This window comes from Gopherus flavomarginatus, chromosome 4 (assembly GCF_025201925.1).
Source record: "Gopherus flavomarginatus isolate rGopFla2 chromosome 4, rGopFla2.mat.asm, whole genome shotgun sequence".
Taxonomy (NCBI): domain Eukaryota; kingdom Metazoa; phylum Chordata; order Testudines; family Testudinidae; genus Gopherus; species Gopherus flavomarginatus.
In genome coordinates this window covers 130645581-130659775 of record NC_066620.1, presented here as the reverse complement: position 1 = coordinate 130659775, position 14195 = coordinate 130645581, and the positions used below count along the sequence as shown (strand labels likewise).

At 41.2% G+C, this 14195-nt stretch overlaps 1 protein-coding gene across 1 annotated transcript in view; it reads right to left on the bottom strand.

The window, feature by feature from the left end:
* LAMA4 (laminin subunit alpha 4) overlaps nt 1-14195 on the bottom strand; it is a 132008-nt gene that overhangs the window by 80975 nt on the left and 36838 nt on the right. The window contains exons 3-4 of the mRNA XM_050949407.1: nt 9619-9743; nt 1640-1720 (exon numbers count right to left, since the gene is read on the bottom strand). Coding sequence (XP_050805364.1) covers nt 1640-1720; nt 9619-9743 — 206 coding nt within the window. The remainder of the gene's footprint in view (nt 1-1639; nt 1721-9618; nt 9744-14195) is intronic.

Below are 14195 nucleotides of genomic sequence, written 5' to 3'. Positions count from 1 at the left end.
GAGCGTGTCCTCTAGGAACAGGATGGTGACCACTGCCTCATTTCATCTAGGCCCCATATATAGCCATCAGAAGGTAAAGACTTTTCATCACTGCTGACATTGGTTGGACTGGAACTAACAACCTAGAAGAGAAAAGATCCATACCCCATTAACAATCACTTAATCAACTTGCCCTCACTGACTTGGGCTAACTGCTTTCTTCTTCCTTTCTTCTCCTTTGCCTTCTCTTATCTTTTTCCTCTGGTACACAAAAAGCTGGCCAGTGGCTATTAGAAACCAGATAAAGTAAGTTGACATTATACTTTTCTGCCACTCTGAATAGAAAAATGTCTGTTACCCTTTTCAGAGAACTTCATTCATTTGTAGTCTAGTGTGATATTTTAATAACCAGTGAGAAATCTCACTGAGCTTTTAATTGTCTATATTGTCCTATGTTTGCATATATGACATTCCAGAAGAATAACGGGATATAGCCAGACTGGAAACAAGTTTATTTCATTTTTATGCTCTCCATCTGCAATAGCTTTACTTGTAAAATTGTAACTTTGGCCACTTTAAAGGTCCAAAAGGTAACATATTGACACTTTGAGTGACTTGCATTTACAAGAAGTTATTTTATTTAAGAGGTAACTGTAGCTTTTACTTTGTGACAAATCACAGTTGTTTCCTTGCTCTTTACACACAACTCTCTCCTTTGGATATTTGGCATCCATTTCCCCCCTCATTCATAGTCCAGTTATGCACTGGTTGCACACAATCTTCCATTGGAGTTAATCGACTGAATTCTCTATAACACCAGCTATTTTATTGGGTACAAAGGATGGGGTGGAGAACCAGAACCAGATGAGGCTCCCATATCCTGTGCTGCTCAGCCCCTTTGTAAATGAGAGCAACTTTAACTTATATCCTCAATGACCTTATGCAAGTGGCAGCGTAAAGGGGTCTCCATTGACTTCAATGGAACGTCACGTATTGATGCCACACTTTCATCATGAATAACGGTATTGGAAGCTGGTACTTCACGAGATTTAAATTGTGTTGTACTATATAGCTCTGTTTGTTTGTATAGATTGTCATTCTTGATATGTAGTAGCAGAAATCTTTTGAGGACAAATAGACAATCTGAAAAGCAAAGCTGGACCAGGGTTGCTCAGTTCACTTTTTACTGAGATGCATCATTTGAAATGCATTCCAAATTTAAATAATAAATATATATCTGCTTGTTAATAATTTGATCAAATATTATGATTTCCTCTCTGGTCTTGAAAAAATTCATTGGTAGAACTACCATATTTTTTTTTAGGAAAGGGGTTATAGGAAGTACATTGCTAATTTTAAATTCAGCTGTTAGCTGTATCCAACACACTACAATTCTGTTCCTTTGAAGAAGCTGGTTTCATGAAGATAAAATGCAATAACTAGACAAAAAATACAAAATGCAGGTCTTTCTCCTGCACCTGTTGAAGTCAGTGGCAAACTTCTATTGGTTTCAGTGCAAGATCAGACCCTTAAGCAGACAGATATAATATAATCCACTGAATGTCGAGTACAGAAAAATTCTCCCCAGTGTGTGAAACAGTCTTAAAGGCTTTGAAACCTGGCAAACTTGACCAGTCATCCATACTGCTAGTCTGCTTACCTTTCACAGTTGGGTCCTGCATAGTTTTCATTACAGACACAGCGCACTACCCCACTTTTTCTCTGACAGGAGACTGCAAAACTAGAATTGCATATAAAAAATATCAGTCAGGGTATCCAATACTTATTAATAGCCTATACACACATTCTGTATTTTGTGAACATTTGTTCTTTATATGACCTTTGGGCCAATCTTACTTAGTGCTGAGTGCCCTCAGTTCCCACTGAAGTCAACAGGAGCTGAAATTATACTACATCTGGTCTTTTTATTTTCACCTATAAAAACCATGCATACCTATCACACTATATAAATCATAAAAAGTTACTGACTTCCTTCTTGCAGCCTAGCTCGGACACACTTACATGCTTCTATACATATATTATAAATAAGGAACTTGCATTCGCTGTATAGCTGCAGAGAGTATACAGTTTATCTTATATTTCCTGTGAACTTGTCTCCTCTATTTTATTTCAGAATGTTTAAACTAATGTGTTGCTTTTGAAATATGTTGGATCAAGTTCTTTGGGAACTAAAATCTTATATTTAACCACAGGAAAGGTACAGTACAGGCAGTGGCAGTGCAAGTTTCCTTACACAATCCCCACAGAATGTCTCAAAGGCATCCTATAGGAATCAGAGTAGATCCCCAGGTAGTGTAAATTGGAATAGTTCAATTGATTTCCATTGAAGTCAATGGAGTTATGATGATTTGCACCAGCCGTGGATCTACTCTACCATCTCTAGGAGAGAAAAGGCAGATTAGTCTACAAATCCGTTCAACCCTTGGCCTCTGCTGAGACTGCCAGCCAGGGTGCCAGTTAGGGCTGCTTGTGGTGGGAGTTCTGTGCTGGGATTTTTAACAGCATGTTTTTCTAACATCATGGCTTCCTTTACCCCTTGTGGTCTTTAATTTTTAGGATCAAGTTTCAGTTTCTTAAAATAAACAAATAATCACATTGTAATACGCAAAACAAAAATTCTTTGAAATGTGGGTTGGCCCCTAAAAATGACCACAACTTGGTTGGTAAAGACAGGAAAAGTACCAAATCCTACACAATTAAATCAAGGTGATGTGTCTTAGATACAGTTACAGACAAAAAAAGAGCACACAATTTTAAAGACATTCTTAGTTAGTTTATAAAATATGGGGCCAGATTCTCTTCTGCATTGATGCCCATTCAGCATGGGCAGGGAGCAGGAAGGTTGTCAGGGAACCAGTTACAGTTCCATGTTTCTTTAACTACATGCTCCTTGGTTCTTGGCCTAATCTTATTCTAATTTATCTTAGTTGGCTATTGTCCCAAAAGTACTATGTGCCAGCTGAGAATTGGTAGAGAGAGCAGAGCACCACAACGCGTACTTTTCCCAACAGACTGCCTTTGCCTGGATTAGTGAGTGGTTTGTGTAGGAACTGGCTCTGACAGCTTTATGCCAGTTGAGAGCTCCCCTAGCACAGTGAAATTCTCAGCTGGGCATCTGTGGCCAGATTCCATCCCCGCTGTGTAGATCAGGCTATACAAAGGGGCCAGAACAGGGGATGAGAATCTGGTCCATGTACTTGTCCTCGGAACAAGCAACAGACAAAGTGTATAAATAGTTCCTTCATTGTTTCTGTTCCAATCAGTATTTCTAAGCTAATGTTTTCCAGAGTAAAGTCAATGATCTGTTTGGAGACATTTATACAATTAGACAGAATTTAAAATGAGACTCTCTTGATGAAATTCCCAAATTATCTTCTGTAACATTTTGATGTGAACATGGCAAGAAAGTTACAATACTTTGGCAGTTTCCTCTCTTCCTGTTTACAGGCTAATTCCTTAAAACATTCTAAGTTATTACTTTGTGGATTTAAGTTATGAAGTATGACCAAAGTCTTCCGGGGTCTTTATATTTCTTTAGTTTTTTTTTAAAGGTCATAACATTTCCTGAGGTTTAAAGTTAAGTAACATCTGCTAGAGTCTGGAGAAGCCTCCATCCAATTTTCCCAAAAAGATGTCATTTCACTTAATGGGAACTATTACAAAAGTTCCCAGGATAGCAGATATAAAGATACTCTGGCCAGACAAAAAATAAAGCCCTACAAATGAATCCCAAGAACAACAGTGAATCTAATGATGTCAGTTTAGAGATTTGGATGCAGAGTTGGTCTGTCTGTTTGACTGCTACGAATCCATTCATTATGTTATTTTTAGGGATAAAATTTCTGTTGAAAAATGGAGTAGTAAGCAATATTGTCTGTATTTCCTCTTTAAAGCCTTGGTAGCTTCCTGGTGGAGGCACCTTCTTGTCTTATTATAAATAGAGTAAGAATGAAGGTGAAATGATAAAAAAGAAAAAAAGGATGTTTCTTTCTGAACCCTGTTGTTTGACCCTGAAGATTACACCATAAACATAATAATTATTATTGTTTGCATACTAGTAGCTTTTAGAGCAGGGGCGGGCAAACTTTTTGGCCTGAGGGCCACATCTGGGTGGAGAAATTGTATGCAGAGCCGTGATTATAGGGCTGGGGCAGGGGGTTGGGGTGTGGGAGGGAGTATGGGGTGTGAGGGGGGTGCGGTGTGCAGGAAGGGGCTCAGGGCAAGGGATTGGAGTGCAGGAGTGGTGTGGGGTGCAGCAGGGGGCTCAGGGCAGGGGCCTGTGGTGCAGGAGGGTGTGCCGAGTGCAGGAGGCAGCTCAGGTAAGGGGTTGGGGTTCAGGAGGGGTGCAGCAGGAGACTCAGGGCAGGGGGTTAGGGGCTCAGGGCATGAGGTTGGGGTGCAGGGTGCAGGAGGGGTTTGGGGTATGGTGCTGCTTACCTTGAGTGGCTCTGGGGTGGCAGCAGTGCGCAGCGGGGCTAAGGCAGGCTCCCTGCTTTCCCTGGCCCAGCGCCACTCCCAGAAGTGGCCAGCATGTCCGGCAGTGGCTCCTGGGGGTGGGGTGGGGCAGGTGGCTCCACCGCATGCTGCTCTCCTCTGTGGGTACCACCCATGAAGCTCCCGTTGGTTGCGATTTCCCGCTCCCGGCCAATGGGAGTTGCAGGAGGTGGACCCTGCAGGCGAGGGCAGAGGATGGAGCCCTCTGCCCCCCTCTCCCCCCATCCTCAAGAGGCTGCAGGGATGTGGTGCTGGCTGCTTCTGGGAGCAGTGCGGGGACAGGATGGGCAGGGAGTCTGGCTTAGTCACCCTGGGGCTGGCAATCCTGCGGGCCGGATTGAAAGCCCTAATGGGCCAGATCCAGCCCGTGGGCCATAGTTTGCCCTCCCCTGTCCTAGAGGTCTCACCTGAGATCAGGACCCCTGAGTGTTAGGTGCTATTTATCCAGGGGCGGCTCTAGGGATTTTGCCGCCCCAAGCACGACAGGCAGGCTGCCTCTGGCGGTTTGCCTGCGGGAGGTCGTCTGAAGCCACGGGACCAGTGGACCATCCACAGGCACGCCTGTGGGAGGTCCACCAAAGCTGCAGGACCAGCAGACCCTCCGCAGACAAGCCGCCGAGGGCAGCCTGCATGCCGCCCTCGTTGCGCCGGCAGAGCGTCCCCTGCAGCTTGCTGCCCCAAGCACGCGCTTGGCGTGCTGGGGCCTGGAGCTGCCCCTGTATTTATCCAGACCAGGGGTAGGCAACCTATGGCACGTGTGCCGAAGGCAGCATGCAAGCTGATTTTCAGTGGCACTCACACTGCCTGAGTCCTGGCCACCAGTCCAGGGCGCTCTCCATTTAATTTAATTTTAAATGAAGCTTCTTAAACATTTTAAAAGACTTATTTACTTTACATACAACAATAGTTTAGTTTTATATTATAGACTTACAGAAAGAGACCTTCTAAAAATGTTAAAATGCATTACTGGCTTGTGAAACCTTAAATTAGAGTGAATAAATGAAGATTTGGCACACCACTTCTGAAAGGTTGCTGACTCCTGATCCAGACAGTCCTGGCCCATTATAGGCAATCAGGATTTAAACACCAATATGTTACAAAATGGGCTATGATATTATTACTTTGTGTTCTGGGCTTCATTCACTCTAGTTGTCTGAAATAGGAGAGGAGTCAAGGTAGTGGGGACTGGTATGGCAAGACAATAAGATTTTCTTCACCAACAACAGGCAGCAATTTTAGGTTAGTGTCTTTAAACTAGATATAATCATTCTTCACTCCCTCAAAAAGGTAATTTAAGTTCAGATATAATCCTTTTTGAAAAGCTAACGGAACAATGAACAAAAAAGCTGCAGCTGAAAGGAAGGTGTGCAGCCAATTAGGAAAAATGTAATATGCTAGTATAAAGGGGAACAAAGGCCAATTAGCCCCTACACAATAAAAAGTAACAGGAGCCAAATGTGAGATATAACATTCCAGGACATACAGAAAGCATTTAAACAGACATTTTGATGTAAGACTGGCAGATATTCCTTTTCTAACAATATAGTCATTGCTTATTTAGTAAGTATATGGCTTATTTGAGTGGAAATACAGAATCACTAATAATTAGAGCTCAACAGGAATTTTCTGATTAAAGCCTTTTTCATCGGAAAATGTCAATTTGTTGAAACCAAAAAAACATTTCATGGGAACATATTGGTTTCAATGGAAAATAGTTTCTTGGGTTCAAGATGGAGTTTCAGAGAAAGACTCAAATATCCTGGTGGTAAGGGCCCTCATTCGGGACGTTCAAGTCCCTGCTTTGCCTGATGTGGAGAAAGGACTTGAACGTGGGTTTTTCACAGCTCAGGTGAGCTTCCTAACCACTGGACTATTAGTTATTCTTCTGAGGTGAGTCTTTCTTTCTCTCTTTTTTTTTTAATTTTTGAAAGGTCTCCATTTCATTCAAAATTGGATTGAAAATAACTGGTGAAACTTCATTTTGTGAAAGAGAATTCTTGTTTAGTGGCCAGCCCTACTAATAACTGTCAAGATCATAGGGTATAAGCATAACAATTCTGAGAGTAAAGTTTCAGAGCAATTTAAGTACTTCTGTAACACTGTAATCACTCACACTAAGAAACACAACTTTTTAGTTTTGTAGCTTAGGTTTAAAGTAGATTTAGGGGTTATAGTGCACTTAAAAAACTTCAGATTTAATTTGGTATTATTTATTAGTAAGTCCTTGTCATATATGATGTGGAAATAATGTTACAGGTAAAAGCAAAAACAGTTTATTACAGTACATGGGCTTGCTCCTGCTCCCACTGAAGTCAGAGCTAACACTCCCATTGAGTTCAGTGGAAGAAGGACCACCTCTTACAGCTATTAGTAATTCTGAGGTTCATAAACTTTAGTAGCAAGATCGCCCCAAAATGGGAGGATACTTACAGCCCAGGAATGAAATCTTGGCTCCATTGAAGTCAAGCAGGAGTTTTGTCATTGATTTTAATAGGGACAGAGTTTCAGCCAAGGAGCCCAAATGAAAGACATAAGACAGTTACTCAGGCAGAAGCATAGGGCTTGTCTACACAATGAGTTACTGCTCACCAAGTCAAGATGTGAATCTACTCTAGCTTGCCATGTAGTAACTTGCTATGTGGATCCTACTACAGTGCAGTGAACATCCTGGAGCAGGGCTTAGCATTTTGCTGCTTGAAAGTGTAGTATGCCAAGCTGCATTCTGGGACTATCACTGCACTTCAGCAATGTCTATGTGGGTGTTATTCCATGATAAGCTGGTGCACTGTAAATTCACTTGCTGTGCAATAAGTCGCCATGTAAACAAGTCCTTAAATGCCAAGATTCATCCCCTTAGCATAAATAATGTTTCTGAACCTCTGTTTCATGTTTCTGTATTTCTGACATAAATATCATTGACAGTAATGAAAGTAAAGCACCAAATTTATATGGAATGGAGATAAATTTAAGTTTGAAATAAGGGACTCCCGAGTAAAGAAGGGCAGTTGGGGAAATTGGGCCTGGTCTTCAGCGAGTATAAATCAGTGTAGTTTCAGTGAAGATGATGGACTTACACTGATTTACTTCAACTGGGGGTCAGTCTTGTATTTCCATGTTTTCCCAGCACAACTTTAATACATCTCAATTTTATGGTGTCACAGACAAAACATATGCAAAAGGATAAGGATGCTATCATGTCCTCCAAAAAAAGGAAACTGTGCTTGCAAGCTGAAATGGCTGTTGTGTGGCAAACAGCCATATGACAAAAATTAAATTTCATTTATTGAACAAAGGAGCTGTTGGACCGTTCTGTTTCTACTTATGTGTTCTTGCTATTGTCTCAGTTACTGAAACATGAATAAATAATACACTTCGCATGTGAACTCATTCACCTGGCTAGCCTTGCATAAATATAGTAAAAAAGCAGGTGCTCAGACAATTGTGAAGAAAAATTGGACATCCTTTCTCGTTACTCTCTTGGGCAGTCTCTCTAATCCAATCAAGGATGTAGTATTTTTAGTCATAGCTATTCTTCATCTTGCAGTCCTCATGTACATATAGCTCTTCTGAAAGTCAGGAAGTGTTTTGTGGGACTGTGAGCTTGGGCCCAGCTGTGATTTTGAGCCTGTGCCTCTGAGCAGCTGAACAAAATGCAAATTTCTCACTTTGAGGTTGTGCTACAGAGCAATCCTATAGCAACTATGAAATAAAGGGAAAGAAATTCAGTGTAGAAAAGGACTAAAATCTTCTGGTTGAAAGTGGAATGGGAAACAAAGAGAAAATAGCTGACTCACTAAAAAGGTCTTCGACCAACAGTGAAATATTTAGAGGTACATCATCCTGTCAGTGTAATGGGATATGCATAGATATCCATTCAGGTGGAATACAGTGATAAGTAATGGAATGCTGATTTCTTCTGCTATGACTTTGATGTGCTATTAAAGTTCTCTAATAGAAAGCCACATCTTCTCGTTAATTGGTATCTCTGAAACCACAGGGAATAATGACTGTTGTAAATGTCCTCAAATTGGCCTGGACCTGTATTTTCTGTCAGGCTTCAGAAATTCATATCCAAAAGCAGGCTATGCATTAGTTGAAATTACAGTTACTGTCTGCCTCTTGCACCACTACTGAAATTGGATGCATTAATTTAAATATCAGATGCAGTGCTTACGTTAACCAGGCCAAGCTACCATTTGCTTGGGCCTGTGTTATGTTAGGGCAGTGGTGCCCACACTTTTCCTGTCATGCCCCCCCCCCACTTACCAGCAATGGGATCTGTCTGTGCCCCCCTCCTGCATTACTGCTCAGGTGGCTCAGCAGAGAAGCTGGAGTTGAAGGCAGAGTTGGGGATGGGGAAGGAGGTGGGGCTAGAGGCGGAGCTGGCCTGGGGGTGGAGAGGGACTGAGAGCAGAGCTGGGCTGCGAGCAGAGCAGGAGGGTGGAGTAGAGCTGGGGCTGAGGGTGAGGCTGGGGGGTGGAGCGGAGCTGCATCTGGGGGCGGAGCTGGGCTGGGTGGTTGGCCCATGCCCTGCCTTACATCCCCCCAAATGTTCTTCGGCATGCCCCACAGCTTGGGGACCACTGTGCTAGGGTTTTCCCTGATCAGTTTCTGCTTTCCAGATGTCATGAAGAATTTTACGTATAAAGAGGTATGGCTTTGGCTTTGGCTTTCAGCTTATTAAAAGTCAGCACACTGCTGACAACCTTTCTTATTTAAAAGAGAAAGAGCCCTAAGCTGTTCAAATATTTTCTCCCATTTCTGTATGCAGCAATCAATGGGAGAGACTGAAAAAAAATATTCACACCTTTTAAATAAAATTCCAGTTGCTGGGTTTAATGTTGGTGGCCTGTGATGTACAGGAGGTCAGACAAGGTGATTGAGTGGTCCCTTCTGGCCTTAAACTCTATGACTTTAAATGTTATTTTCCCTTTTTTCACCTTTTCATTTGCTGATAAGTGTAAACAAGTGAAAATGTTCTTGGTTTTCTATGCTTGAAGGTGCATCAATCTTTCTCTGATCCCCAGTCTAATAAGGTTTATTGTGTCTGGCTCTGAAAGATGAATGCAGAACAGAAAGTATAAGGATCAGCACAAATAAAATAAAACAAAGTGTTTTACATACTTGGCAACTAATGGCAATGGGCAAGGGCAGGGCTGGCAGAATGTGGGCACTCCTCTGACGATGTCCCCGAAGTAACCATCCAGACATTTTTCACAGTGCTTTCCAGTGGTGTTTCTCTGGCAGTCCTTCAATAAAAAAGAGTGACAAATATTAAAGGAAGAAGCTACTTAATTCAGGACTAGTAGATGACTTTGGCAAGTACTCTGCCAAGCAGAACAAGGACTGGTGCCAGGCCTGAACCCTTCAAGGTACTGAGCGATTAAATGAAAAGTGTTTGTAAGTGGCAGCAAATGAAAACATCTGGAACAGTTCACTGGTCTGCCTGGGAGTGCTGACAAAGTGGCATACTGGATAAAGCTATCACTATAGCATTCACATGTGCAGGCTCCTGAGCACAAACTCTGCATTATATATCATCAGAGATGTTGCTAGAATTCACAGGCAGTGAACAGGTCTGCCTAAACTGAAGGCACTAGAAGGAATGCTGAACTTGCCTGGCACCAAAACAAGGTACAATTTTCCCACTGGTGTACATATAATTACCAGTAGATCCCAGTACAGATGCCTGCTTGTTGAGAGAGAAAGGGGTTATTCTTTGGACTTAATGACTGAAAGTGAGTATCAGGGAAAATTGCAGGTTATCGGTAATTAATAGGCTGGTGCTTTTGATTTTTTCCCTGAAATGAAATATGCCTGAATGTTAACGGTTATTTACATATTCAGATTGATCCCTACACATTGCCCTTTAAAGGAGACTGCCATATTCTTTCTTTCTAAGATATGAAAAAAATAGTTCATGAATTTCAAGATTATTTTCTGGTGGCATTTCTATGGAATACAAAATAATGGAGCAAAAACTCACTCATCTTCTCAAGAAATGATTTCATCTTCATTGGGCAACACTTATAGGAAGTAATTTCACCCTACACAACACATTATATGCTATACCTCAGCCAGTGTAAATTATCATGGATCAACTGAAATCAATACAACTTACAATAGCTGAGGATTTACCCCCAAATATTTTGATTATAATACTATGCACTTGTATACTGCTTTTATCAAAAGATCTCAAAGCACTTTACAACAATTTTAATCCAGCCCTGCCACACCCCTGTGAGGCAGGGTCAGTATTATTATATTACTAATGTTACAGATGGGCAAACTGAGGCACAGAAAGGTTATGTGAATTTCCTGTGACCACATTGCAAGGTAGTGAATGCCATAGAGACAACAACAGAGTTAATGACTCCAGGCTCTGCGTCTTATGCTTTAACTACAAGATACCATTTCCATTTCGGGGTGGTACCCGGAAGTTATCATGACAGCGTTTTTTTCCAAGGAAACATGCTCTACAGTTGAGTTATTTTAAAAGGGATACTCTAAAGAAGATGGGTGCAATTCTCCACTGCCTTGTACCTAGTGATTTTTGTGATGTGTGTTAAATGCTCCCAGATCCGATTTCTATGTACACCATTGGGAGTGTTTTACATCCACTTTGCACTGATTTCATTCAAATGTAAATGACAATACAAAGTGCAAAGCAGTGAAGAATCAACTCCATGACATATACTGTATGGAAAAAACTACTTTATGTATTGGGTTAGTGTAATAGCTTTGTTCCTCTAGAGAACAATGTTCAAAGTTGGCACGTGTTAAAAGAAATTATCTTGGCTCCTCAGCATATTCTCCAGTAGATATTCAATCACATCACAAAATAACTGTGCAGTTAGTGACTGGCAATCTCTGGAATAACAGGGAAGTTGCAGGTCAGGTTTCAGGTGCATTAGCAGAGCTGCAAGAGGAAGCTTGTGCAGTGCCTGCCAAGCAGTATGTTTGGATTTAGCCTGGGCAATCAACACTGGCTTTTCATAAGCACCAAATTCAGGGTGAATGAGCTTATTCTATCTCATTCTGAACCCACCCAATGCAGTAGATTTGAAAGGTCATCTTGAATTCATACCTTACGGCACACTTTGTCCAGGAGACTGTGAAAAGAGGAATGAAAGGACAGAAAATGTCTAATACAAAAAAATAGTACCAGTATCTCAGATTAGACATTCTCAGCCAGGCTTTGTCTCAGATACAGTACAATGAACCTTTACTTGTTGCCAAAAAATGATTATCAGGACACTGATAGGTCATTTTCATTTACTCACATCCAGATGTCACCAGCCTCCTCTGACAGCTACTGTTTATACATTAGAGAGAGGCCAGCCACTTGTGTGAAAGTTACAAATATACTGTATATTTGGCTGATCATTTAGTCTTCCTTCCTTTGATCTTCAGGCAGATGCAGGTTCTGATAAGACCAGTCCAGATAATTGTAGATTCTGGGTGGAGATGGTCTGAGTTAGTTGCTGCACACGTTTTAGCCACAGTTAGTGATATGTAGCCCAAGTATTCCAGTGTGCAGCAATTATCATTATTTATTTGTGCAGAGCTATAATTCCACCATGGAGTTTTACAACAGGTAAAACATTGTAAGCAAAAAACAAACAACCTCACCAAAATGAATAACAAACTAACAGAACCCCCCCCCCCACAGCCCCAAATCCTACCACCACCACTTTTCCTGAAGATCTTACATATATATACATACACCAACAAGTGCAGTGTAGTGCGTTTCACATTATAGAATGGAATGCTCTCAATAATTTTACAGGAAGGCTTTTCACAAGTGGTGTTTGGAGAGAAGAGTAGGAAAGAGCTTGGTGTACATTAAATGGAAGGTTATTGTAAGCATAAGGGATGGCGTGGAGGGGGAGGAGAAAAGCTTAGTCATACCAGAGGAAGCAGGAATGGGTATAAGAGGAAATGAGGAAACAGCTGAAATATGGGGTGCAAGTGGAAGGTCTTAAGGCTAGTGCAATTTAAAGAAGTAGTGGAATTTGGCAATATTCACTGAAGACTGGAGGAGAGGGATGAGAGAGTGGGAAATCAAAGTCTGTTCTCCAATCAAAGAGGAAGAATGGCCTTGTGGTTAAGGCACCAGACTAGGAATCAGGTCTAAATTAAATTCTTGGCTTTGCCGCAGACTTCCTGTTTTACTCTCAGCAAGACACTTAACCTCCCTCTGCCTTAATTGTCCATACATCATACGGGTAGCATGAGGATAAATTAATTGATGTTTTCCAGGTGCTCAGAGGCTACAGTGATGAGCACAGAAAGAAAGCAGGAGACTAATATTCATATCTGCAGTGTTCCTCTTCTACTGCAAGGGAGATTGTTAGCACACTCCCTCCCCTAATAAACCCATCAGTTGAGTGCTTGGGACATCTGAAGTGTGGCTCTACTCTGAAAAGTGACTATGTAAAAATGGCATGATCTTTTCAACAGATCTGAACCCTTTTGTGTATTCAGGGTCATATTTTTTACTTTAGTGGCAAAAAAGACAGTCTTTGGCTTCTATAGCACCGCAGAATCAATGCAGATCCTGTATGTCTTCTGCAGAATTGTTGACTAAGTTAAATCTGTGAAACCATTGAAGGCAAAGGTGAAACTGGTGATCATAACTGACTCTCACAGCTCAAACTGCGTTTACAGTTAGAAAATACATCTTCTGTCTTTTAAACTGAGCACATCAGACAGAGAAATAACTGTGAGGGCCAATAAACATGTAGCTCCATGATGGCACTTTTATGAAGTCACTTTTCACAGTAGTAATGCACTTTAAGCATAGAGGAGAAGAGCACTCCTGGTGCCAGTGCATAAGCACACACGTTTGCAAGCATACAGAGCTGTATCCCAGCACTGGTTGGGTCACAAATTCTCCAGTGGAGTATTGGTTACAACCTCTTCAATCTCAACTTCTCTTTCAAATGAAATTTAAAAAAAAACATTGAAACATGTCTATTGATATTGGTGTTTAATTTGTTTTTTTCACACAGAAGGAGCAAACAGATGGCTTTCAGTTTTGATTAAGAAAATAAATGCAAAACCAGAAAGAGAAAAGTAAATTTTCCATGAGACTCTTCTAGACAATGTGCACTGAACTAAAAGCAAAATTGCTGCCTGTCTCTGCAGACAGAGACCGTAGAGGCTTACAGGTGCAGTTCATGGAATACAAAGGCTGAAAAGTTACACAGGTAAATGCACTGCAATTAAGTTTCTTAAAACACTGGTGGTTTTTTTAAAATACTGTAATTTAAAATTCAAAGCCAAACATTTTACATTTTGCCAAGTTAATACAATCTTTTGCTTTTACAAAACCAAAGTCAACTCAAAGGTTATGGGGAAAAATATAACAGAGGCCTGGTTCTAAAGGCTTCTAAATGAAGACACCCTCTACAGTATGTAATCATTCATGCACCATTTCATCAACAACAAAGTGGCCTGAGTGTATTTTCCTGTGTTAGAAAATTCCCTGATTTCAGTAGGACCAAGAGTATGTTATCAATAAAATGTGAAAGTTGCATCAAGCCACTAGGAATTCAGATAATGATGTCTCAATTTAAAAGAACATTTTCAACAGAGTGTAATAGGAATGATTTTGCTTGCTAAGAGACACACTGGTAGCAATTATGAACACAGATAAATGGCATGGGAACAAATAAATAACATGGCGGCGGTGAGGA